The 27274-nt window shown below is 42.3% G+C and overlaps 1 protein-coding gene across 2 annotated transcripts in view; it reads left to right on the forward strand.

The window, feature by feature from the left end:
- Positions 1–27274, forward strand: part of mute (muscle wasted) — a 52409-nt gene that overhangs the window by 9737 nt on the left and 15398 nt on the right. Inside the window, exons 6-17 of one of the 2 annotated variants that reach the window (XM_065455661.1) lie at positions 217–385; positions 2400–2519; positions 3511–3610; positions 5988–6147; positions 6415–6501; positions 8914–9091; positions 10034–10166; positions 15345–15516; positions 16306–16419; positions 19511–19876; positions 22810–23088; positions 26267–26404. In XM_065455661.1, coding sequence (XP_065311733.1) covers positions 217–385; positions 2400–2519; positions 3511–3610; positions 5988–6147; positions 6415–6501; positions 8914–9091; positions 10034–10166; positions 15345–15516; positions 16306–16419; positions 19511–19876; positions 22810–23088; positions 26267–26404 — 2016 coding nt within the window. The remainder of the gene's footprint in view (positions 1–216; positions 386–2399; positions 2520–3510; positions 3611–5987; positions 6148–6414; positions 6502–8913; positions 9092–10033; positions 10167–15344; positions 15517–16305; positions 16420–19510; positions 19877–22809; positions 23089–26266; positions 26405–27274) is intronic. The other variant, XM_065455662.1, reaches the window with a different exon arrangement.

The raw sequence follows: 27274 nt of genomic DNA on the forward strand, positions 1-27274 counted from the left end.
CTCGTGTGGCACCACGCAAATGACATTAAATATTAAGGCATTAGGAAGTTAATGCCATTTTATGTGCCCGTGTGGCACGGGTATCAGTTTCAGGCTAAATCAAAATCATTAGGTGAGTCACAAACTAGTGAGTAGTCATTCTGTCGAGTATTTTGTCTATTCTGACTGCTATGTGGCAAAGCTGCTTGTTACTCACCTCAATGTTTCCATGTGCAGGAGAGTGGTATTGCCGAACGTACCCGCTCAAAGCTTCCACTTCACGACACTCCCCTCGAGTGCATCGAGGCTCAGTTTATTGCGCCGGACATCACCACTGACATGTATGACACTGAGTGTGATGATGAGGAGTGGAAGGAGTTTCTTGTCTCACTTGTAAAGCCTTTTGGTAAGTACACTAATTCTTTTCACTTTATGTATTACAGGAGGGTAAAGTATTTCCATGATGAAGTTGATGGTAACACATAGTGCAGGCTGTTTATAAATAAGCCTTTAAAGGGGCCCTGAACCATTTTTCATTGAAGTCGAGAAATACATTTGAAGTTAAAATAGACTATTTCAAAAATACTTTGCCACAGAAGGTAATTAAATGCATCCAGAAGAAGTGGAGTTATTTGCAATCAAGTGTTGCATATAATCCCGTTCGCTGTGCTCCTGTTTCTTCAGTGGCTTGCACTGCGAAGGCTACGATGGAGAGGGGCGTGCTTACAACGCTCCTCCTACTGAATGTAACCATGGCGCACAGTTCAAATTTGATTTTGGATGTTCAAGTAGACATCATTACTTATGACTTTGGCACCTACAACACACCAAACGTAACCAAACGCGGTTGTCCTCAGCGAGCCACAGTGCTGTCAGCCATTGGACTCGTCGCAGCAAGCCGTGGTGGCCACGGTATCTATGCTACATAACAGACCGCAGCTACATTCATCCGAAGTGCGTGTGCCCAGCGTTTGCTTTGTGCATATGACAGGGCTTGAGTGTGCACTCATGCTCACGTGCTCCAGTCTGGCTGTGCTACGTGGTGCAGACTTGCTTTGTCCTGCACCTGCTTGACCGACACAAACTAGCCATATCCAACTTGTGCATTTTGAAGCGCTATCATTAGTTCAGTATCAAGCGAAGTCTGCCAAGGTGTCTGACCAGGAGTGGCCAGGAGTGAGCATGCGCTGGTGGTCTGACCTCAAGTTTCACATGGTCAGAAGCTAGCTGATGTGTTCAAAGCTAGCCTAAATTAGTGAGACCCGACGGCTACGACACTTATAAGCAGGGTGGCCAAAGTTTCAATTTCTGTGTGGGTGACTGCAGCCGAGCCTGAGCAGACAATGGTTGGCTTCTTCCAGAAGTATGCAATTCTTATCGGAATTCGAAAGCAGATTTTCGCTTACTTCAGCCTGTTTATTAAACTGTATCAAGAAGTATACACAGTAACAGTAGGAAGAGGTGCACTGATCCAAACACCCTTCTTTATTGATGTCACCTATTGGCCAATAGCAGCCGCATGTGGGAATCTGCTATATTACAAAGTAAAGCATCCAGAAAAGAGCGAGGTGCATGCTTCTGTTGAAAACAGAGTGCTTGAGAAAATTTTGTCTTCACGCTCAGCTTGCAAGCTCCTTGCGCCGTGCACGAGTGCAAAATTTGGCTGAGATGTTCACAGCAATGTATGTATATGTGGACTGTGTTGTTCACCAAGCTCGAGGGGTGGTTCAGGACCCTTTTAACAGCTGTAACGCAAAGAGCCTCTCTAACCATCCGACCTCTTAGACTTACTTTGCTTTAGAATGCCAAAGGCTGGGTACAGTTGACTTTTATTGGTTTGACTTGGATTTGACTGATTCTGTAAATACAAAAGGTGCTCATGATGGAGCACCTTTTGGAGGGGCTCCATCATAGGAATGATGATACATGGTACATGATCCAGGTACATGATGGAGCTCATGCATTTAAACCACTTTTCTTAATTCAAACATTCACCCACCAGCGTCAGTTCAACGGATGTCAAATGTGTTGACTGAAGTACTGTGTCTATTGATATATAATTAATTTTGTATGCAACACGTCTTTCTACACCATGCACACAGCCCCAAATTGGTTTCTCTGTCTCGCTGTTTCTTCTCCTTATTTGTATATTGAAATTAAAAGCAAGTGTAAGAATTTGGTCTCGCTGTAGGACACAAAGGAATTCCCTTTGTATCTATCGCACCAATATAGTAAGACTGCACCAAGTGCAGTCTAATAATCCGTAGCCCTCACTTTCACAGTGCTGTTAGTGCATGCTAATGTTTTGGGAGGTAAATGTGCCCTCTTTTATTTTCTGGTTCTCTCTCTCTCTCTGTTGTGCAGCTGTGCATTTAAAAGTATTAGCAATAATAAATGTTGTGTGCACTTGTTCCTTGCAGAACAAGAAGACACCCATGAAGATGATGTAGAAGATCCTGAATACACCATTCAGGATGAGGAAGAAGAGAATGAAGTCGACTCTTGGGATGTTCGCAATGACCAGGCCGTCAAGATACCTCGTGAGCCCCCTCCTTCTTTTTAATATCTGTCTCTCTTTCTTTTTCGGTTATCTTCCCTCTGTGGATGTTGCGAGGCATTGCAATGATAAGCACTTCTTGCAGCTAGACGATTACCAGGTTTTTCTCGTCTAGAATCATTCGCTGCGTTGCTTGCTCTGCTTGCTAGCACAACATGGCAGTCTGACTGTACACTTAGTGGAAGGACTCATGGTTAAATTCTGCTTTCATGCTGCCTTTCCTTATAGCTAGTCTTCCTTCATTATCAAGAACAGCAATAGGTGTGACTTATTTCCAAGGATGGTCAAAGACTGTAATTCATTAATTAACTAATGCAACTGTTGCAGACATATTAAAGCAGCATTTTTTCATGTTTACTTTAGTGATATACTGCTATGCTATGCATGCTTGTTTTTGTTCGGATACTTTTTTGAATAAAATAGTTCATCTGTGCGATACCCTATCCTGGAGGCAACATGTAATCGGCTTTCTTATGTAGTTGTTCATGTGCAGTGGGATGTTTACCCATCCCCATAGTGCTTCAGCTTTCATATGTGTGTAAGTGTTTGATTGTATGTGGCATAAAATTTTTGTGCTCTGTATTATTTTTTAATCACTTTTGTTATTACAATTTGCATGAATTTTAATTGTCTCTATTCTTTGTAATCATTATTTTTCCACCTTCTTGAAACTTCTAACCATAAATAAATAAAGTAGTTGATGTTGAGAAATGAACTAACTGTTCTGAAAATGAAATGAACTAACTGAACTGAAACTGTTCAAGTTTGGTTCAAGAAAAATATTGCGGGCTTTAGTTTCCATACAATGATTGACAGTGATTTTTTCTTTGTAGCTTTTAATTTGTGTGCATAGATAGCTTCGCACACGCATAGGTATTACCTTGGACTCGCTATGGAGTGTTATGAGCCGATTGTTGGTGTGCTTGGAGGTAGTGCCTTTCAAGCATCCTCTATGGCTTCCCTTTTATCCCCAGAGAAAGAAGTGAGCGACCTAATGACTGAGCTCATGCAAGCAGCCACACGGGAGCTCTTGGACAATGAAGAGGAGGAAGACGCGCTGTTAGTTCAAGTAAAGTAAGCACAAGTCCCATTACCGTCCTTGTACCTACTTGGACAGATGGAGATGAATGGCTGCATACAAGTTTGTTTTTGGTTGCTCAAATTTTGTGTTAAATCAGTGTTTCACAACATTTCATGATGTGTCCTGAAAAATATATCTGACTACCTCTGCATAGCTTGAATTATGTGTGAAGCAGTTGGCAGTTTGCAGCATGACACCGAGGAGAACACTGTTAGCTGTGTGTGTATCATGTTCTGCCTTCTGTCTCCTTTGCTGTGTTCCATCATGGTGCTGTTTTTAAGAGAACGCTTTAGCTCGAGGCCAACTTCCCTATTCCCTGTTTCCCTATTCAGATACATCTAAAACGCAGAAATACTTTTATGGGACAACTGCTGGACCTGCTTTAATTAAATTTGTTGTATTTGAGAAAGCAAGTTAAATTCCGGCAACTGTAGAAAGCAAATCTTTTTGCTTAGGGCCAGACATGTTTTACAAATATATTCCCGTAAGTTGGTAAGCTTCAATAAAAATAGAAGCACTATGTTTACAAATCTGCAACTCTGCACCCAGTATAGATGTCACAGTTCCGTAAACAGCACAAGTTAGACCATCTAAAGCAGACAAATTTGATTTATGAATTTACAGCTTGCGTGAATATATTGGAATGTTAATTGAGGGCTTTGCAGAAGTCATACTCACAAATTAGTGATATATTCACGGGGCTCTATAACACAATTTTGTCCACTTTAGGTGTATCACTAGGTGCAGTTACAGAATTGTGATATCGTTTTACATTGCCGAGTTAGACTTGCAAACTTAAAGGGACTGACAACTGTTCAGAATGTGTCATGAGACGTTGATGGAAATGAAATGACAGTTAGTGATAGAAAGCAGCCCACTATATGCGACTTAAGTAGAAATTGTAATTCTAAATCGGCAAAGAAAGTCTCAAAAACCACTAAGTGACATGGCTTGGCGGTGAAATCTGAGTACTCCAGATGTCGTGTATGAGTTTACTGTATGTGAGTAAGCTGTTGTTATATACAGCAATACTTATTGCTTAAAATTGCAGTTCGTATATTATTAGATGCTTGTGCTTTATGCTGTGCGTACTACGAAGTAAGGAAAGTCTATGCTAATAAGTGGCACACGCGTCTCACAATGCATGGTGGCGTACATGCTGTTGCACGTGCCCAAGTTTGCGAGTCAGTATCCGGAGTTGTGTGGTCTCCCTGTGAGACACAATATGCCATCGATTAGTTGCGCCGTTAAGGGTACCAGCACTACAATATGGGCATACGCGTGTCTGTGGCAATATGCTGAACTGTGTACAATGTTTCGAGAACTTGGCTTGGCTAAAAAAAAAAAAAACTCTTGACTCGTTAATGACCAAGCAGCTGGACAGGCAACCATAAATATACATAGCTATTATTCTAGAAATAATTTAACACTTCAAAAAACGTGAATTGCAGGAACACCGGCTTGATCAGTAAAATAATACTTTCCCTCAGCTACGGCTGCACTTGTCTTCTGCCTCCCGCCAATGCCAGCATATAATAGCAGCCAAGCTCAGCTGTCACTGTTTTCAGCATGCTTCCAGCAAATGATCACATCCTCACTGCAGATGAAAGATTCTGATAAAGAAATGTTCCACAACGTCTCCCACATTACCACTTCATGATTAGTCACTCTGACTGGTAAGCATTCTAGTGTATTAAAAAATAATAATAAAGAGAAGAAGAAGCAGAAGAAGAAGGTGCCATGAAAATTAGTTGTCAGTACCTTTAATAGTGTTGTTATTTTGAAATCTTCAGTTATTTTTATTTAAAAATCGGCAGCTTAAATAAAAAAATTGTTTCCTACAGTCACTATTCATCAACTTTTTCTTTTAAATACGACAAACATCAAATTTCATGCAGTGACTGCTGATAAAATTTATTTCTCCATTGCTGTGTGTTTAGATAGCAGCCCCCGACTAAAGGCTTCTCCTCAAAAAAAGTGCTGTTAGCACCAGGACGATGTGTTGACATGATCACTCCTAGGCTTGCTGATTGTGGCATGCTCCAGTGAGGGAGTTGTAGTTCATGCTTGGGCGTAAAGTATCGAAGATGGGACAATAGAATTGTCTTGCCCTCCGATGTTAGATTGTGCATTATTTTGCTCTGTGACCAGTAGCAGAGGCAAGAACTTGATTTCCTAGCTGCATGTTGCAATCATCAGTCAGACCAAGAAGTGGTCCTCCTGGAATGCGATGTACCATAGACATTCAACCATTCAATCTCAGATAATTCAGTGTTACAGCACAATTAAGATAATGCTCAAAACCTTTTATTGCCCATTGCATGTTCTTCAACTCATTTCAGCTCACTTCATCTGTATTTACTAATTCAGGCCATCACCAGCCAAAGGAGGTGCCACTGCCAACACAGCCAGCCTTGCGGAGCAGACGGAGGCAGACATATTTCAGGAGGCAACAGAGAGTGTTCAACACGAAATCCTTGCCCAACCCACACCACGCCAGATACAGCAGCTCGAAGAACAGATGAGGATGGTAGGGAAGCCTACATGCATGCTGTATCCATTCCTCTCTTTCTGTTCTTTATTTTATACGAGAGTGTCAATGGCAGCCTGGAAATGTAAGAATTCTGATTGTTTTCCCTGCTATGCAAGTCTTCTGTGAGTGTAGCAGAACTGTGAGCGGCATTTATGTTACCGAGTTTTCTTCTCGGTTCAATTTATTGTGCATCTGTTGTACTGTTCTTTCCACAATACCTGCGTGGCCATTTGGTTGACCACTTTGACGCTCTTTACGTTGCAGCACGTCCAGCTTTTGGCGCAGATGTGCCTGCTGTGCAGCAACAGTGAACACCTCGCAAAGAATTTCGAAATGGCCAGAAAGCTTTTGGTAAGTGTAGTAGTGTTACATGGTGCAAAAGCAAAACACATCCTATTCGTCTTGTTTGAGCACAGGCCTCTAAAAGATCCTTTTTTTTTCTTGTTTGCTGATATTAGGGTTTTGTTAACGTAACTCATACGATTAGCAGTGAACAGGCACAGTGACAGAAGAGGGCATGCTTCACACTCTTCTGCACATAACTCCATACTTCTTCTATGCCTCCCTGCATAAATTGCTTACCATTCAAGCAGCCAGTTAGTCGAGGTAAGATTGAAAAGAAATGAAACCTTGATCATTTATAATGAGCATTCATAAACAGATAAGTAAAATTGTAGGCTTGATGCTTGGTAGGCTGAAAATGTTTTCCCTTGGTTCTGCGTCGGGCAGATTTTGGCGATAGTGTTGTGTGTCATTCAAGTTCATGTGATTTCACAGGGCTATGTCCTCCAACGTTGCATGCACTGACAAACCATATGCTTAGGTTATCTACATTGATACCAGCCCCAAATAAGTGCCTGTTTAGGGTATTATTTCCTTTGTGTCATTTGCCTGCTTTTGTCACTTCTCGTATATCTTTAATTTTTAGTTATGTAGCCCTTTCTTTAGGCTTGTGATAGGTAATATCAGAAACAGCCTGCCTTCAGTTATGTATTATATGTGATTTATTATCGCTTTTGATGTTTCATCATTGTAAATGTTATAACTAGCATGGATCCCCTCTGGCCTTGAGCTAGGGATCCTGATGCATTGCTCATAATGTTCTGTATATTATACATCTTATTTGAATGAGGTACTTTCTTTAGCAGAGTTTTGCCCTTACTTATTTTATGCCTGACGTTCCCCAATGATAGTTTTTGTAAAGAAAGTAATTTGATTATTGTATGTTATGCACTACCATGATCACATCTCCATATGCACTTCATTTTTGCATCTTAAACATTTACAAGGATAGATAGTGCTGGAGCAGCTGATTGTTGTTGGTGATGTATCATTGTATGTAGTATAATTATAAGTGGATCAGACTCTGCATAGGAGGAATCCAGTGCTGTCAGCATCATCGCACCTTGGGCATTGATTGACCTGCATTATGTGAATGGCAGGACTTTGACGTGTTTGGTAGGACCTCTTTGTCCTAATAAGGCAATTGCCACGTGCACTGTCAGGCTTTTAGACAAAGTACTATGTTCCCTCGTGCAGAAACCGCATGTGGCCTTATGCATGCAAAAGAATCTTGTGGATCACATGAGTAATGATTAGGTTGCGCTGCTACTACATAGCCTCGCAACTCAGTACTGCATTATTGAGGACATGCTTAACGTGCCTATTTCATACATCCAAGAGTGCTCTGTTGCTTAGTGGTTTTTCATTCCCTGCGTTTGGGGGTGAAATGCTATAGAAGGTGAGTTTATTGAGTCATTGTGACCTTTCATAATAGCCAAGTCACTTCTCACACCAAACCTAGGTAGCAAAGAGTCATTGCATGGGCAGGTTGTATGTGTAAGAGCAATATGGATGCACCTTATATGGATACATGTATGCGTGATATTGTTATGTTGCGCGGCAGAAACGAAAAAAAAAAGGAGGTTCAATAACTGGGTGCGGAGTAAGTGGTAGTTCAACCAAGTGCCGTCTTTGTCGGAGGGTGCGTAGATGTTGTCCAGAGTGACTACCCAGCAGCTCCATTTTAACTGTTATCGATTAAATGGGTTTGTTTACAGGATGACTGAGGTAGTGTAGGGACAAGGTTACAGGTAGCTAAACACCACTTTCCCAGTCCTTCAACCTCCTCTCCTTCGACTCCATCATGCAGCATCACAATATGAATGGTCTTTAGAGGTAAAGCTGACATTCATTTGACCAGCATGAAGCTACAAAAATAAACTCTTGCAAGTTACTAAAAAAAAGAAAACAAGTAAACTCCTTGGGTTTAATGCCTCAAAGCAACACAACACAGGCTCTGTGTGATGCCATAGTGGAGGGGCTCCGTATTCATTTCGACGTACAAATGTCGTGCCCCTAATTTTAAGTACACATGCGTTTTTTACATTCCACCCCCATGCGAATTCAGCCACTATGGTGAGGAAACGAGCACGAGCTTAGCAGCAGGCTGCTATAGTCACTGTGCCACAATGGCGGATCATGCAAGTTTCAAGATGCCTTCTTTTCGAGAAACCTGCATGGACTTTCTTTGTAGGTTCATGCTGCACTCGTGGGGTGTCAGCTTTTTATTTCGTGAACCTACCTCTACCTTGTGCACTTTCATTACACTCGTTTGGGTAATGGGGGGGTCTTGAAGTAGTATGCTCTTCTGCTGACAGCCAGCACGGGGGTATGGTTTAGTCAACAATAACCTGACCCAGGAGCTCTTATTGCCGAGAAAGATGCCACGAGCTGGGCTCATTTCAAGCAATGCGTTTGCAGCGAGAGCTGGGACACTTTGCGACGCGGCAGTTGGAGCCGCCCGGGAGGCAGTCATTGTTTATGACTTGCAACCTCCCGCAAGCCATCCGGATGGTGGACAACATTTCCCACCGCCCCACGGGAACACCTGTCAAGATGACTACCCGCACACTTCGTAGAAACAAATTGAAGGGCCAAGGTCAGTCATCGGGATTTGCATGCACTATTTTTGCTGATTTGGTGGTACCTTTGCCCATGTGTGTATCCTTAGCAGTTTCACTTTGCGAAAGCTAAATTCACCTCTATATACAGTGGGCTTCTGTTAATTCGACCCTGGCAATACCGACAAAATTATCAAATTATCTGGCAGGTCGAACTAAGCAATATGCAGAATATATACGCCAAAACACACTGCTGATTCATTTCGCAGTCATTTTCCCGATTCTAACACAGCCTCGAATCAAATGTGTGCCAACTTTCTATGCGTCCAAAGTAAAAAACTAATGTAGAAATTACTATAAAGCTTAACAAAGTATGAATCTGATGTGCGCCTGACTTTTTTATGAAAAAGGAAAAATGGGCCAGGGTCTAATACATGTTGCACAATGGCGGCCGATTTCCTAACAGCTTTGCTACATGGTTTTTAAAGTCAACTTTGCTGGAATATGTATGTGTTTATTCGATAGAGCATATGAATGCCGGAAAAGCAATTTAGATTTTTTATCCGTTTGCGCACTGCGTAGGCAATTTTCGTGCACACTTTCTTAAAAAAAAGAAAAAGGTGTGTGTAATCGGTCATTATGAGCTATGGTTCCTACTTGAAATTTTTCCTAAGGCAGGCTGAAAATGCGTTTTTGGTGGTAGATTACGTGTTTTGAGCGCATTGACTGTGCCCTAAGCTCTGCTGAGACAGACGCTGCTGCTAGAGGGGTCACTATTGGGGTCAAGTTCGAATTATCTGGTGAAGACCAATTTTCTGCTGGTCTTCCCTTGGTACTATGTTGCATTAATTTCACCAGGAATATTTTTTATATGTGAATTTCAAAATTTTCGTCGGTATTCCTGTAATATTTAAAACACGACCTAAGAAGTGTGATTAGCTTGAACAGAATTTACTATCTTTTTCTTTCTCTATGCATAGTGCCAAGCCACATACGAGACATACTACTTGAGAGCCCCGTGTTCATCTATCCTGACCTGCTGCCTACAAGCCGAATGTACAGTCAACTGCATGACCCATTCAAGAAGGTCATCTTTTTCCCTTCCGAGGACCAGTTGCGTAATTTTCTCTCATCTGGTTTTATGCACAGTAACCTTCATTTCAGTAAAGCACTGAGATTACATATAGTCAGTCTTAGTCTCTCACTGAGCATTGGTTAGTTGTCCTGAGAGACAAAGATGGCAAAGCACATCTGAATGCACAGCTTCTCATAAATGGTGCTTGAAGGCAATAGTTCAATTGTAGGGTTGTATGAGTATAGTGAAATTTCAGCTTGAATCAGGGGCGTAGCCAGGGGGGGGGCTTATGGGGCTTCAGCCCCCCCCGAAATTTTTTCGTGCTGTCCATGCACCGCCGACCAAAGCGACCCCCGGCGCCGGAAATCACTCTGGATTTTGTCTATAATGTCTTTTTGACGCTCGAAAAGACATTTAACCGCGAAGATTGCAAACTCGGGCTGGATTTCGTGGCAACGCCCATACACCGGGAGTCACATAACGCCAAGCAGTCCCATCCAAGCACAAAGTTTCAAGGGCGCTTTGATGGTGAGCGGGCTCGCCGCGGCATCGCACTGAGGCCACCGAATCTATGGAGCGCATGGATATGAATTGCGAAACTTTATGGGTATAAATCTCATAAGCTCTTGATGTGAAACGTGCATTGACATTTCCAAAGTTGTGCTTTAGATTTTCAATTGCGGAACTTTGTGGGTTTAATGTTGTTATAAACATTTGACGCCAAAGGTCTATTGACTTTTCTAAAGTCTTACATCGGATCATACAACGAGACAAGCCAAATCAACACACTAGCAGACGAGTTGACAAAGCAGGCAGCGAGGTCCAATGAGACGAAGCGTTGGGGTGGTTCATTTGTGCCGTCATGTCACATTAAAAATGTCAACATTTTTTTAAACCTACGCCAGAACATTCATGTCAAGACACTAAAGCCAGCCAAAGTAACTACGTTCTTATTTATTTTTTTTTACTTTGACTTTTATTCGCGAGGACACATTGAGCCTCTTCAATTTTTTTTTTCGCTACCCTACCCGCGGGCTGCCAGAGCCAGCCAGAGCGCATACGTTTTTCTCGTATGGCCCCGACCACCGTGCGGTGCACTTCGGTGCGCGTTCGGTTTGCTCTGGCCGAGTGGATTTTCACCGGACAGAGTTTTGGACGCTTTCTGGCTAGCAGACGAGAAAAAAAAATGGTCGCTCGCCGCCATCACTGTGGGGACTCGAAGGATTGCACCGCACTCCTTGAGCGGAACCTTTCCGGAAAGTCTTGTTTCGCCGCTGTAGGATATTGAGCAGTATGCGTATGGTTCTCAGTGGACCAAGCGTCTCATGTTTTCTTCGGTATTCCTTCCGTAGCCCCACTAGGTTCCCGAAGTAGGCATTAGATTCTGTCCAACATACTTTCCTATGCGTTTTTTTTTTTCATTTCGGTGCCTCCGCCTCACAGAAAAAAAAATTACATTGTTGCGGCGCAGCGAATTGTCGCATGGTGAAAGTTCGATTTTGATACTTCTTTTGCGGAAAGTAATGGGCGACGGGACGCTTCAATTGCCGGATACGTTTATTATATTATTGCGAAAGCAATTATATGGACACTCCAGGCGCATTCCTGCCATCGCTCTCACGTTTCGTATAAAGTCCAAGGGTGATAAAATCGTGATCACGCGCTGCATGCTGTATGTGCGAGTGAAAGCGTAGGAGGGGAGGTGGAATGGGTGAGCCGACGATGGTGGCTCAGTCTTGTGTGCGCAAAGGAGAAAAGCGGGGAGCAAGCGCGCTGCCTTCCGTCGCGCGCAATACATCGGGGGGAATGGATGGAATGGGGGCGGAATCTAGGATTCTGTGAATCTATGATTTTGCAACATGTTTATTTGCCTTGTTTGACGCATTATATACAGTTACTTCTTCTTACATACATAGACTCATTGGAGACTTATAACATATACTTAAATATCTTGTTGCGAGGTTTTGTGTATACATGCAGTGAACTTTGTTTCCAGGGACACTTTGTTGTCCTTTATCAAGCCGTATTTTCGCATTTGTATATCCCATGGTATCTTTGCATTTCTAATGTACGAAGGCGAGTCAAATGAAAGTGAGCCTACCCTAACCGCGCAATAATGGTTCGGTTCATTATCTGCGAGGCATGTGCGTAGGAGAACGGCATGTCTCATTTACAAAAGTGACACGCAGGTGTGAAGATAAATGTTCTTTAATGCTCTCATACACTGGGTTGAATATGGTTGCGTCACATAATGGACACTTCAAAAGTTGAACAGCTCGGTGTCGCGAAGTTTTTGACAGCTGAAGGTGTTTCGAAAACAGAAATTAGTCACCATATGACTGCCGTGTACGTTGAACACTGCATTTCATTGACCACTGTGAAGCGTTGGAGCAAACGGTTCAAAAGACGTTGCAAAAACATTCCAAGACCGGGCCAAAACCATCGTGCAATCACCCCCACACAATTTCAGAGGTTCATGAGCTGCTGAAACAAGAACGGAGGATAAGCATCGATGAACTGGCAGACCGTCTGAACATCAGTCACGGTTCGGTTCACGCCATAATTCATGAGCTTCTCGGTTATCGGCTCTTTGGTGCGCGATGGATCCCCAAGATTTTTATCCATCGCGAGAAGACGGAGAAGTTTCGCGCTGCCTTGACTCATCTGATCGGGTATCACAATGAGCATGACGACTTATTGTTTGCAACTGTGATCGGGGACGAACCTTGGTGCCACTACTACGAGCCTGAAACACGACGGCAAAGCTTACAGTGGAAACATTCGAATTTACCACGCCCAAAGAACGTAAAGGCCGTCATTTCCGCTGGAAAGGTGTTGTTGACTTTTTTTTTTCGATCGACAGGGTCCATTACTGATAGAATTTGCTAAATCTTGAGAGGCTATCAATTGTTTCCGATATTGTGAAACGCCAGAACGGCAGCGTGTCGCAACCAAGAACGAACAACGTGGAAAATTGACGAATAGGGTCATCTTGTTCCACGACAATGCCTGTCCCCACGTCGCTTATGTGGTTAATATAAAACTGGGAAAGTTTAAGTGGGAAACGCTGCAACATCCGCAATAGAGCTCAGACCTGTCACCTTGCGACTTCTACATTTTGGGGCAACCGAAAAAACAGCTCAAGGAAACCAGATACAGACTTTTTGAAGCAGCAACCCAAGGAGTTTTATAAGACGGGAATCGCGCAACTCGTTAGTCAATAAGACAAATGTCTAAATTCTCATGAAGACTACTTTTAAATAAAGTAGCCCGTCGTTGGCTCATTCATTTGACTTGCCCTTATATATCTTGCAGAACTCCTGCTTTTTATACGTGCTCTCTGTCGCGACTATAACTTCGGTGCAATTACTCACGATACACGACAAGGGACAGCTACTCCTGCGTAATACATTCGAACAAACGACAGCGTCATTGAGATTTTTCACTGGCCATTGCATATATACAAGAATGTAAGCACGGTTCTTGAATGACAAAGTTTCATTAACATATTTGTCCTCAACTTGTTCAGTTCATTGCCTTTTAATTTTTCATATCAGCGGTATGCACTGCTTTCCTGGTTTCGAACTGATATAGTTCTAAAGTTCGTGTGATATTTTCTTTACTTAATAAATACACAAACAACATGGAAGCATTGACGTCAGTTATGTTGGGCACAATTTTTGGCACATACGAGTATATTTTATGAAAAAATACATATTTTACTTGTATTTACAGAGCGTAGCTTTCAAGAATTCGTTTGCAGCATCTTTGGCAATGACAATGCAGTTATTATGCAGTTATTATTCATATAGTTGATCCCTCGCTAAATTGTTTAAGAGGAAGCTTTAGCTCGGGCCCGATCCGACGCGGCCTATTCAAATACTTGTAAAACGCAGACACGCTTTTCTGAGATAATCCTGCTAATCGCTTTTATTGAAATTGATTGCAGGTGAATCCTAGTGTCTGTTGGAAACAGAACTTTGATTTAGGGCCTGAATTTTTTTTAAAATATTTTGGAAAATTCGAAAGTTTGAAAAAATAGAAGCACGACGTTTACAAGCTAATAGCTATGCATGAAGAACAGATATTGTGGTTCTGTAAACGGCATTTATTATAACAGTCAAAGCGGACAAGTTTGCTGTGTCAATTTGTATCTTACGTGAATTGGTTGCGTTGGGTACAAGGGTTCTGCAAAAGCCGTATTTCCGCAATACTAAATTTTTTGAGATTTATGTGTACCCTATCTATTTTTTCCGCTGTAGATGTACTATTAGATGCAATTCACAGAATTGTGATATCATTTTTCATTGTTGAGTTACGGTGTTTTAAACTTGCTAGTTTCGTTTTCTGAAAATTTTCAATTTTGGCCAATTTTTAATAAATAATTGACCACCTAAATGAAAAATTCGAAGCCAGTAGTCACTAGAAATAAATTATTCCTTTTAAATGCAAAAAACCTCCTCAAATTTGATGAAGTGGTTGCAGGGAAAAACGAATTCCGCTTCTACATGTACTTAAATAGGAGCACCCGAGCTAAAGCTTCCTCTTAAGGAGGAGGCTATATATATATATATATATATATATATATATATATATATATATATATATATATATATATATATGTATGTATGTATTGGGCCAGTGGCGTAGCCCCCCCCGAACAAAATTTCTGGCTACGCCACTGGCTTAAATAGTATGCAGATCAAATAGTGCTGGTCAGTGGTGCATAGCACCAAATTGAATTTCAATATTGAATCGTCTTTGCAACGGAACGTGCTTATTACTTTGTTTCATGCTGAGGGCCAAATAATTACAGAGGGGCTGAAGTGGTCGAAGCAAGTACATCAGGGAAAACAACAATTTCTACTACAAATTGTCAAAGACCAGCTTTATTTCAGGGTTAGAATAGACCAGTCACAAGGATTTAAAATATACAGTTAGTCACTGCCATGCATGCTGCAATGGCCATTGTTTATGCCATGCATGCAGTAGACAGTTTTTGTCAGGACACTATTTCACACAATGTCAGTAGATAGCATGTGACACAGCATACTAGGAACTCCACATCCACTTTCTGTAGGCAGCAGCTGCCCTGACAGAGTGGTGTAACTTGCGAGATTTCACGCGCATTGTGCATATGAAATGAAAGCGATTGCAGGGATGATTTCCGTTGCCAATTTTAATTGCATTGTCCTTTCCTTTTTTTTCTGCTCCAGCCTGCTTGCCCTGGGACTGGAGCAGTTTGTGCCTCCTCGTTGCTGCTCCTTTTCAAGCGCCTACCTGCGCTTTATCCGAACGTTCCTCCTTCCCGTGAAAACTGAGGTCCAGATCAAGGTCCATGTGAAGAATATCATTTACAAGAAGATAGGTGAAGAGAATCCTGTCAAGGTGTGCTGACACCTTGTGCTTTCCTGCTTCATCGTAGCCTGACATATGCATGAGGCAAAATATGCCTACTCTGGGCCACGATATTGTAGCGAGGCCTTTTTCAATGCTATTGCTTTTTGTACTTCGTCAGTGGTCAAAGTGACACTCCGCATGCATTATGAACGGGATCACCCAGCCATGAATTGAGCAGAAGTCGTCGCTACAAAATCGTCATCTCGGTCTGTGCAAAGCAGTGCAGTGCTTGGCCCTGGCACTTGTATGCATTAGATTTTCCATGCAAATGTCATTTGTACCAAGCATGACAACACTTCAGGCCCCATTAGTTTAATAACATTTGCAAAGCGGTCTTTTATTAATTTGTCTATTTGGGGTCAGAAACGGCATGTTTCCTTTTTTTTTTTAACGATCTCACTGCCATGTTGTAGTATCCTTTGCTCTTGTTTCATTTTTGTCTCTCTGTGTCATGTCGTCTCTTCCTTTTATTTTTCATACTCTCTTTCATCTCCACACTATATTGCAATAGAACTTCGGTTGGGGCTAGTTGGTACATGGTATTTTGAACGTGAAAAATTCAGTGCAAGACCCAGGACAACTCACAAAAAAGAGACGAGACAAGCACTGGCGCTGCAGTTGTTGTCTCGTCTGTTCTCCAGTGCTTGTCTCGTCTCTTCTTTGTGAGTTGCCCTGGGCTTTGCACTGAATTTTTCACCTTCAAAGTACCGCACTATACTGGCCTGATGGAACAATAACTTTTTTCATCTTTTTTGTTTCTTCCCAACATAAATGTAGTACTGGCACATACACAAGGTTGCCCCACCACTTGAGTGGGAACCACACCCGATAGAGCTGCGAAGCCTTGTGCCCCCAAGCAAGCGGCCATTGGAGCAGCTGCCCATGTGGATGGTTGGTTTGCTTTTTTTCTTCGTTTTTTTTTCATGTTCTTAAACTGTATAGAATGGGATCTTTGATCTTTGCAGTAGTTTGTGTAAGCATTTGAGTGCGGCCATCTTGGTCTGTTAATGCCTCCATTTTGTATCTGTAACAACCAATTGTTTGGTACTACGGTTGACTCATGTGCATGAAAATGGTTGTATGGACATGTTTGTCATTTCATGACCATGTTAATTTGACGGTGCTGCACCTAAAACTCGGGAATTATTCGTGTAACAGCTCAAGATGCCAGCACCCATAAATAAAAAATGACATTGTCGCAGTGTGGGAATAACACTTAAAACAAAGGAGTAAAATGTGAAATGAGCGAGTTAAGTTTCTTTTCCAGTAGGTTGCAAAATGTGGTTTGTCAAAGTGAGAACTGAATGCATTATGTAATTTACTAGAGACAGTTGACAGACACTTACTAGAGACAGTTGACAGACACAAAAGACACTTCTACAGCAAGGCATTGAAGTTGACAACAGAGGAGCCTATCGTGTCTATTTTATGCCGTGTTCCCTTTTTTAATGTCACACAGTTCAGGATAAGGGATCAGATATGAGCCAAGAATATCCTAAGTGAGATAAAAAATATGAAGTTCTCTGATTCTTTTGTAGTTCTCTGCCAGATGTCTCTTGTGATAGGCTACTGGCGACAACTGTTTCTGTCACAGGTTGACTGTTACCCAATTCAGGGGGAGAGGTCACATTGTTGCAAAGGCTGTGGAATGCGAAAACACTTGTATACCTACTAGTTGATATACCAGTTGATCAACGTTAACCCGAAGCCCTCCAGTACACTCTCTCTCAGAACCACAATGTAAGAATATGTAGGCTAGGGAATGGTGTGGGGTTGTTGCTTTGTGGGGAGAGTTCTGGTTAAGCAGCAAGCCACATAGTGAGTGCAACTAAAGACTCCCCTTGAAACAGACCGCACAGTCGACCGCCTTTGCACGCCACATTTTGACCCCACTGTTGTACAGTGCCGATTTTTCCGTGGCCATTGATTTCACATGCTTTGTGAACAGCCTTACCAGCACAGGTGATTAGGCACAGCTGAATCATGGACGACTGTTTCATGTCATTCTGTAACAGTGGCTACAAGTCCTGCATAGACAAGCAGTCGATTTTCACATAAATAGACATCAAGGCAAGACTCGAGGCATGGAGACGAGCAATTCCACGCAGACCATCTGCTTCAGAGAACACATCATGTTTGTGAAAGGCACTTTGCTCTGCATCTCATCTTAAAAACATGGTTTGGATAAATTTTTGATCGTGTTTTAATGGCAGGCAAGAGGATAGCCAGGATTGCTGAGGCCACTGTGCCATCAATTTTTGAAGGTGCACCAAAGTATTTGTTCAAGATAAAGAGCCCTCGCAAAATGGTAAGGTGGCAAGCTTGCCATGTAGTGTCTGCCACTTGTACACCTGGGAACAGCAGTGGCAAGGCCGAATCCTGCTCGTCCGCAGAAAGAGCAACGACCAAGCAGAGTGGAGCTGATGTAGCCAATAAGAGCTGTGATATCAGCGAAGAAATCGGGGCACCCAATCAATCACCATTTCAAGAAATATTCTCCTCGGCATCAAGTGTGTGCCTTTCGATGGCATCATGGGCAGTGCATTGAATTCACACCGAAAAACTCAAGGACATTGGGTTTCACAATGCTTGTGTCCTTCATAGCAGCAATGATGAACCCTGTATATACTGTTTAACAGGAAATCCGTGTAAGTAAATATCAACATGTCTGTTCAAGAGTATAATTTTGGTAAACCTGTTGCTTTTGGCTTGTTGTTCACTGTGGGCTTTGGTTCATTTGCTTTTGTGTTATCTGAAGTGGAGGGTGTGATCCAAACAGCTGCTAATTTTGGTGTTTTCTGTGGACGACCAAGCTTGAAGGAGTACCCCGGTGTGATGCCTGAATGTGCCTATGCTGACTCTCAGAGATTACATATGCCTCAGAAGCCAGTACTGTCGGCAGCTGAAGAAGAAGCACGTAATGAAAAGCCAGGACTTGAGGAAAACGTCAAAGCTTTTGTGAATACATTTGACCGGAATAATGTAATTTAGTGTTTTGTTTGCCTTCCACTAGTATCTCGGGTACTGTGTGTATTTGTACGAGCGTTTTGCATCGAAAATTATCATTTTGCTCCTTTACTGTTTCAATTGTATTAATATTGTTGAGCCAAATGGCCAGGTTATCTTGTCAGGGGTGCATTGGTCACCCACATAATGGCATTGTCACTAAACATAATACGTCTCTCATTTAATAATCTCACTCAGGGGCTGAGCAGGTTGGGCAGTGAGCATCTTGTAGCTGAAATGGAAAAACATCTGCTGCCCACACGGAAGCAAATATCTGAGTTCCGAAGGTTTGCTGGTCCTATAGTAGCACAGGTGCAGAGAGAAAAACGAAAGAAAGAAAAAACTACCGAATTTGGGGTTTTGCTTTTGCACCGTCGTGTAATGATGCTCATTAGAACTTAGCTTGGCCATTACTGTGGCTGTTGTCAAAAGCCCCAGTTTAACAATATAGACCAATTAGTAGTGAAGGACTACAGAACAAAAATTTGCATGTTCTTCACGCAAGGCCACCTGTTGACTTCTTTCTCTTTCTTGTTGTAGTAAGAACAAAAATGTGTGGGGTATTTTGTCTAGATGCTTAAAAATGATTAAGACTGCTATATGTTACCACTTGTAAGCTATGCAGGCTCTTAGTTGACCGAGCCAAGGTTACAAGCGCCATCTCTTGGCCGCTTATGGGGATACCATGAAGTGGAGGGCAGTGCCGTCCTCTCATCTAAATCATTCTTACACTGCGCTCAGAACTCATCTATTGCTTTAAGATGTCGAACGACAGTTGATCAACCAATCAATCGTAATTGTAACAAAATGGGGATACCGCAAAGAAAAGCAGTGCAGAACAACAGGGAATTACATGTTGTGATGAAATTAGTAAATTTGCAGGTGAGGCATGTGGCCGGTTGACTCTGGACTGATGACCATTGTTATTACTGCTGTATTGATGATGATGACAACGATCTTGCCTGTCTCATTGCAGCAATTGCACCTTTCTATGCGTCCCACACGGCGGGTGACGCCTTCGCTTACGGGGTCGCCTGCCCCGCCACCGCCTATTCGGCCCGCTGGTGGCATGCCTTCCCCTGCAGCCGTGGTCTGCTCTTCGAGCAGCCTACTGGCCATTGGAGGCGCTGTTGTGGTATCGCCAGCAACTGCCTCTGCACCAGCAACGGTCACTGTCGTCTCTCCACCGGCACCTCGGCACACTGTGGTGTCGCCTTTGAAACAGATCTCGCCAATCCTGAAGAAATACAGCCAGTATGGACGAAAAATCCTCCTCAAGACACCTGTGAAGAAGCGACTGAGCTATGACAAAGAGCCCTCGACATCAGCCTCTGCTCCTCCGGTAAGACCCGGTCGTTTTCCAGGCTTGCTGACACGTTCCTACGCTAGGTTGGTCGGAAAAAAGGTTGTTCACTTAATTGCTGCTTTACTATTGACAGTCTCTCGGAAAGCCTGCTGAGCTGTTGATATGGAAGTAGAGTGGACTAGGCCACCTACATGCACTGTCTAGGACCAGTTTACAAGCAGCAAAATAATCAGGCAGATTTGTTTGGCATCACACCGGTGTATTAACTGAGCACCACGAATGCAAGACTAAAAAACAGGCTCGTTTGTGGGTGCTTGAAAGAGTTCAGGGGCAGCCATGGAAATGCTTCTAAAAAGTGTCCTTGGCAATAACTGTCTGTGGAAACAGTGAGCAGGATATTTGGCTAGGTGCACTGTTTGCATTTAAACAGTACTGATGTTTTGGGCTTACATTTTTGGAAACGGGACATTACACTGCTCTTGTCAAAGGGGTTCTTCTCATTATGGATGTGAGGAGCATACACATTAAGACGGAGTTTTGAACAGTGCTCTCATGCTATTGAAATTTTACACAACTTTTTACTTTTATGCATTCTATGTGTGCAGGAAGTGTTCTCACAGTTGCGTGCAGATTTTTTCAGGCTTTTGTCGAACATCAGAAAAAGAATGAATAATCACCGAATAACCATCGGCAGATATGTAACTGGAGTTTTTGACCTCCATTATTTCTACCATGTGCAGTGGCACATATTTAGGCTGATTACACTCTGCAAATGACACACCATAATGCTGTAAAACTTCACCTTGGCAACATCAAGGTTTAATTTGTCTTAAGTTATAGGCTTCATTTAGCATCTGCTTCTCTATGTACTGTACAGTTATAAAAAGGAAACTCTTCAAGAGACTCCTTGAATTACCTGCCAGAAGGCCGTGGAGCCCGTTGTAACTTGATAGTTTTGAGAACCACTGAGTTAATAATCAATGTCTGATAAAATTATGAAATCTTTTCAATATGGCTGTGACTGCCAGCTTATGCTTGAATGGCTTGTACCGAGGTGGTTTAGCACCCATGCATGAGTACAAGAAAGTAAAGGTTTTGTTTGCTTCTGCTGACAAAATAAAAACAACTACATTTAAGCAGCTGTGCCTTGATTGATGCTACAGTCATTTCACCAGCGTGCCTTTCTGACAATATCAGCCAGTGTGCCTTTTACTGTACATGAGGAAACTCATATTCTACTCACCTCAAGCTTTTAGGATGCCTTAAAGATCAATTAGTAAAACTCACGGCATTTAGTTCGCTATGCTGCCAATCTCTGCCTATTTATCAACCTATTTGTTTTTTGCCCCTTTGGTACGTATCTCAGTATAAACTATCGCTTCTTATGTTTCACTTCATTCATCATGACATGTTCCTTCCTTCTCACATTGTTACCTCATACAACATAACATTTTCGGAGTGGAATATCCTCGTTTTACTGCATATCACATCAGATTATGAAAAGTTGAAGCTATGAAGTTGAAAACTTTAAAATTATTCAATGGTATAGCAGTTTGGAATTCAATTCCTACAAACAATATTATTGCCTCTTCTTTGGTGAAAATTAGAAATAAAATTATTAGAAGAACTGGCTTCTCCCTAATCTTTATTTTTATGGGCAAGTGTTTTGTAGTATTTGTAGTGACTTGATTTAACCCTTCACATTTTATGCGATGTATAAATTACTCCACTCTTGCTTGTTTATATTTAAGCAAATACTTTCATGTTGTATCATTATTACATTCATAAGTTAAACGACCTTGCTATTAAGCCTTCATGCCTCTGTTAGCTTAGGATAACATATTTTTTTGTGAGCACATTTCTTTACTTTATGATATTATGTTGTGATTTTGTATGCATATATCATTCTGTAATATGTAATCTCTTGTTGAATGCATGCTGCTGCTGTGTATGTCATTATCTTGTATGCATTGTGAAACAGGAGATCCCCTGGACAGTTCTACTTTGGCACATCCTAATGTACTGCTAGAAATATATGTTTGTTTTTCTTTTGTGCTACAAATAAACAGTGCTAGCATCACTAGGACATTTTCACACCGTCACATCAAACAGAAACATAGCTCTGTGCACCTAAATCTTTCTGCTTGGACAACAAATAACAACAGCTCCTCAGCCTATATGTACATAGATGATTCCACAGTAGATATGATTTTGCATTCACAGGCACAAAGTATATATATTTGGAGAATGTAAGCACATGAGAGGGAGGAAAAAGAAACCATCAGTGGTGACAGCACTATCCACAATAAAGTACACACCACAGCTTGAGCAGGCGCTCTCATGATCAGAGATTTGAAACTGAAGTTTTTTATTGTACTTTTTTAGCTGATGGACATTTATCATTTTTGATCAGCAATACTCCTTCTCATCTTCCTGCACTCCAGCATAGGCCACGGAGCCATCCCTTTTAAATTAAATTCATTCATTCATTCATTCATTCATTCATTCTGCAAGGTCGAGTGAATAATGGCAACATTTCTGAGCACATTTTCTTGTTAGAGGCACTGGTTATTGTGGCATGCAAATAAATGCAGCCAATAGCCACCATGTTTCTTGAACCATCATAACATGAAGGGTGGCAGGCATTTGAGAAGGTTGCAGGGAATCACAGAGGGTCTATCAAATGAAAGTATAGAACCACTGTATCATATGCAGTAATAGTGTTTGGCTCAAGTGCTAGGGATAGCATTGCCCATCTACTGGGCAAATTTATAGTAAGTACCATGCTCAAATAGTGTTGCAGGGCCCCTCTAAAGAACTTTAAATTTTGAATTCAGTCGTGTTGAAAACCTGTGGCTTATGGGTCACATTCACAAAAAGGAGGGCGTGATCTGATGTCAAGGACGTTTGAATTATGTGGGTTCAACACAGTCAGGCCTGACTGTGTTATTGTTTCTACTGACTGGCAGGTGCAAACGAGCAGTACTTTGCCCGAAAGGACATCATCAGCTGAAGCTGTGTCTCAGCCTGTTGACACCTCAGGGAGAGTTCAACGCGAAGAGGCATTGCCAGCAGCCGCGTCGGAGGAGGCGGAGGACAACGAAGGAGACTTGGCTGCACTGATGGCCGCCAGCAGCACAATCCTCCGTCGCAAACAGGCCCTGAGTCGCAAGCGCTCGCGGCAGCAGAAGGATGCGGAAGCCACCTTGCCCCTGCTTGTTCCTGGCCTTGTGGACTCTGATCCCTTGGTGGGTGGGCGGCAAGAATGGGTGCACCGGAAGGCATTCTTTCTCAGGCTATAGTGGTTGTTTCCTAAAGGGGCCCTGCAACACTTTTTGAGATAGTGCTTGACTGTGCCGCAGATCGGTGTTTGGTGTTGCGTGAATACAGGTGCAAAAAATATAATAAATAAGGTAGAGTAAACACGAATTGGCTGACTGCGCAGGCATCTAATAAAGCAAGGAATCTCAAGAAGGAGACAGACAAAATGTTGCTCCAGGATTTAATTTCGGGAACCATCCGTTAATTTCTCTCACCCACTGATGTGAACCATAACAGCCTATGTCAAGTGCTTATCGTGTGCACATAGAAATGTGCCAGCCCAAGTTATTGTAGCTGCGTGCATTATTTGGACACACATATTCTAAACACATTGGCACCCTGTTACCATGGTTATAGTAATAAATGGAGCGAGCATAAAAGATATTGAAGCATCAGTGACAGTGGCCGTCTTGAATAGCTTGAATACTAACTACTAAATGCTGATGAAAGAGAGCCAGTGTGTTTTTTTAGAGAGTGTAGAGCAGCACCACCACCAGGTTTACTGATAGTTGTCCATTCTCGATTTTGAGGGCTGGTTTTCTTGTTCGGTGAGTACTTGCACTGCTGTTTATCTCTAATGGTACACTTGCACCCCATGTCCTCTTGATGGTATCAAATGCTTGGTAGTATCACCTTCTTGAAACTTTCTGAACAAATTTATCGTGATATGTGGCTTGCTGGTAAATATTGCAGGATTTTGACCAGTCTAGTTCAAACTTGGGGCTTTGGGCACTACCACATAGGAGACAAAGCATAACGAAGTATTGGCTCTTCCTAGTAAGCACGCTTTATGCTAGGGTGCTTCAGGAACTTGGCCGTGGAGAAAGACAGGAAAGTGGAAAGCAAGCAAGGATAGAGCAGGAGTACTTGCAGGAAATTTGTTCTGGTGCTATCAGTGTTTGTTGCGACTGAGTTTCTGATTAGCTTTTCATTCTTTCCTCTTTCATTTGTTCACTTGTTTGTTTGTTTGATTGTTCGTTCGTTCGTTTGTTTTAGGAGTACAGAGAGTTGTCGCTTGTCCGATATTCCCGTAAATGTAAGTGGACTGGGCATTTTACCAGATGAATAGAGGCATAAACGTGGGCAGCCAGAGTGATGCAGCCACCTGGGAGTGCAGAGCTGAAGCAGACAAACACGGAGTTAATATTGCACAAACCAAGTGTATTGTTTTCTTGCTGCTGGTCAAAATTTTGGCAGCAGCACAATTATGTCACGATTTGCCACTGCTAAAAATTTTAACCAGCAGCGAAGCAGGATGCATTTGGTTGATGCTATATTATCTCTGTGTTTGTCTGATTCAGCTCTGCACCACCAGGTGGCTGCATCCCTTTTGCTCACGTTTATGCCTCTATCCATCTGGTAAAACGCCCATTCCACCTGCGTTTACTGGCATACCAGACAAGCCAAAACTCCCTAACATCCGTTTTGTCTGTTGTACCTTGCTTGCAGCCAATGTCCTGTGGCTCGTCACATGAATGATGACAGCATGTTCAATTAGGCTGGTTAGCACATCTTGTTTAACAACAGAGCATTAAACAGTGTGCCACAGGACACAGCACTCTGTCCTGTGGTTCCTTTGCTGTGTCCTGTGTCTCACTGTTTAAAGCTCTGTCACTCATCATGCGTGCGTGTGGGCAGTCCATTTGAGACCTCTTGCTCGAGTTTAGGGTCCAGGTAATAGGCTGGATGAGCACACGTTTCTGCTCAATGCAGCATTGGACATTCGGTAGAATTATGGCTCTTGCCACAGTCTAGTTTGTGTGAGCTGTTTTGTGAGAGGCAAAGCATGACCAAACTTGTGTCTCACATGGGGACAGAAATGTTTGTGTCTAGTGCAGTCAACTCGTGCAACAAGCATGAGATGTATTTCAGAAGTGCCACATACGGAGAATGCCTACACTCAGTTTCTTGCCTGCCTATGCGTGCAGACTTTATCAGGCAGGAACTTATAGCACAACTCTCATAAAGCATGTACCCACCTCATTACAGCTGTCTTTACACTTTGAAAAGTCATGACTTATGTCATGCAGGCATTGTTTCAAATAAATGAAGGTGGTTTCATGGACCAGCTGGCATTTAAACTTGATATGCAATACTTAGAATATAAATATTACTGCCTTAGCTATCACAGGCACCTCCCGGCTGCAAACAGTGTCGATACGTTGTACCAGGATTGTGATAATCTCTGAAAATTGCAGTTGATTGTGCACTGGCACATCAGATGCATGACATAATGCATCCTGCCATTTTTGCTTCATGTGACAGAAAAATTAGGCAATCTCACTCTGCAAAAGGCCAAGGCAACTCATGCTACAGCAGTGGTCCCATGGTTTGTGTCATGGGAATGGGATGCCCATGTATCATGTTAACACTGTCCAAAAACTAGAGGCATGAGGTTCATCATATTGAAGGCCCAGCAACAACACACCACCACCTGTGCAATTATCAGAACTCGCCGTACTTTGCTTATTGGGGCTCAGAATACTTCGAGGTTCACAGCCTCCTCAGTGACCAAGACCTGTGCTGCTTAGAAATTCTGCGTATGACAGTCATGCTACGTGGCAGGCACTGTTCCATTCTATCTCGCATTATTGCAAGGAAAACGAACATTTATACGAATTCTATCCTAAAGGCCATGTTGGACAGTCACACTGCGGTGCTAGTGATATTAGGAGCACTACACTAATGCCTTCCATGTTTTGGAATGGTTCAGCTTTGTCACAGCAATTTCACGTTGGCAGAGCATATCTGCTGTATTTATAAACTAAAACTTAAGAAAAGGAGACCTAATTTTTAAATTTTCAGTAAGTTAACTTCACAAGTGTCATACAGCGTATTGATTGCTGTCCACTTTCACTTTAGAGAGGAAGAAACGAAAGTATTTTTTGGTTGCTCAAGGTTCTAAAATAATAATAATAATAATAATAATAATAATAATAATAATAATAACCACAGGCTGGGCTACTGACATAACCTGCATGCTTTTTTATTTTTTTAGTAGACTTGCACTGGATCTTGCATCAGGCAAACAAACATAGCTCTCATGTCACATCTGCTGCTGCTTTTCTTCACCTGCATCATTTCTCTTTGTTTCACAATGCTTAGAAAGAGGAGCGGGAGAACCAGTTCACACAGCAATACCTGATTCGAGTGCAAGAAGCTCTCAAGGATGACCATGCTCGTCACCAGACATTCCATCACCTGATGAAGAGTGCCCAGTCTGACCAGGTGAACCCTGTTGAGGTAAGGCGGACGTCACCTAAAAATGTATTTCTTTTTCTAGCTCAGTTTGCTTCGCTGTGATGTTGCTCCATAACAGTGCAAAATCCGACACAATATAAGTGACAAAGACAAGTATCAAGACATCGGGGCTATCGCACGTAATCATAGAGACTGCCCTCATGGTGTAGGCAGTTGGTGTGAGTTAGCAATCTGTTCATTGCACTGTCTGGCAAAGAAATTGTGTTTCTGTAGGACGCGCACAGGCGTGCTGAGCCATGGCGAGTGTGTCTCCTTCTGCTAAATAGTCGTTTGGCTTAGTGCATGTGTGCGTGTGCTTTAAAAGGACACTAACGAGAAACACTAAATCAGTTCAGACTGATAAAGTGTTGTTTCAAAACTATATTTTCGTTAGTTCTGTGGTAATAGGTTGGTTATTAGAAGATAAAATGAAGGTCAAAGCTCAATGTCTTGAATTTTGTGCTGGAACCCGAGCGCCTCTACGTTATTGTGATGTCACGGATTTCAACGTATTTTGTTGTATTTGGGCAGTTGTGGGTTACTAAATGTTCTTGAAACTTGCTATGTTCAGTCTTTGGCTCTTATAGACTGTAGTCCATGATTGGCGCTAAAAAATTAACAAGGCCCGAGCACACGGCATAAAAAATTTGTCGTGTCACGGCAAGCTGGTGTAGGAACTTTCAACACAGAGTTGCCACCTATCATGTGTTCTTTCGTCTTTTCTGGCTGACCAAACATCTCTTATGGCAAGAGTAACTGTTTTGGTATTGTACAAGAGTTAACTTACTTGTGCAGTTCGAATAATTTTTCTCTTTAGAGTCCTGGCGTATATGCTGTAGTATTAGCAATAGTCCACAGCAATTGGAAGCAGCA

This window comes from Dermacentor albipictus, chromosome 1 (assembly GCF_038994185.2).
Source record: "Dermacentor albipictus isolate Rhodes 1998 colony chromosome 1, USDA_Dalb.pri_finalv2, whole genome shotgun sequence".
Classification (NCBI taxonomy): domain Eukaryota; kingdom Metazoa; phylum Arthropoda; class Arachnida; order Ixodida; family Ixodidae; genus Dermacentor; species Dermacentor albipictus.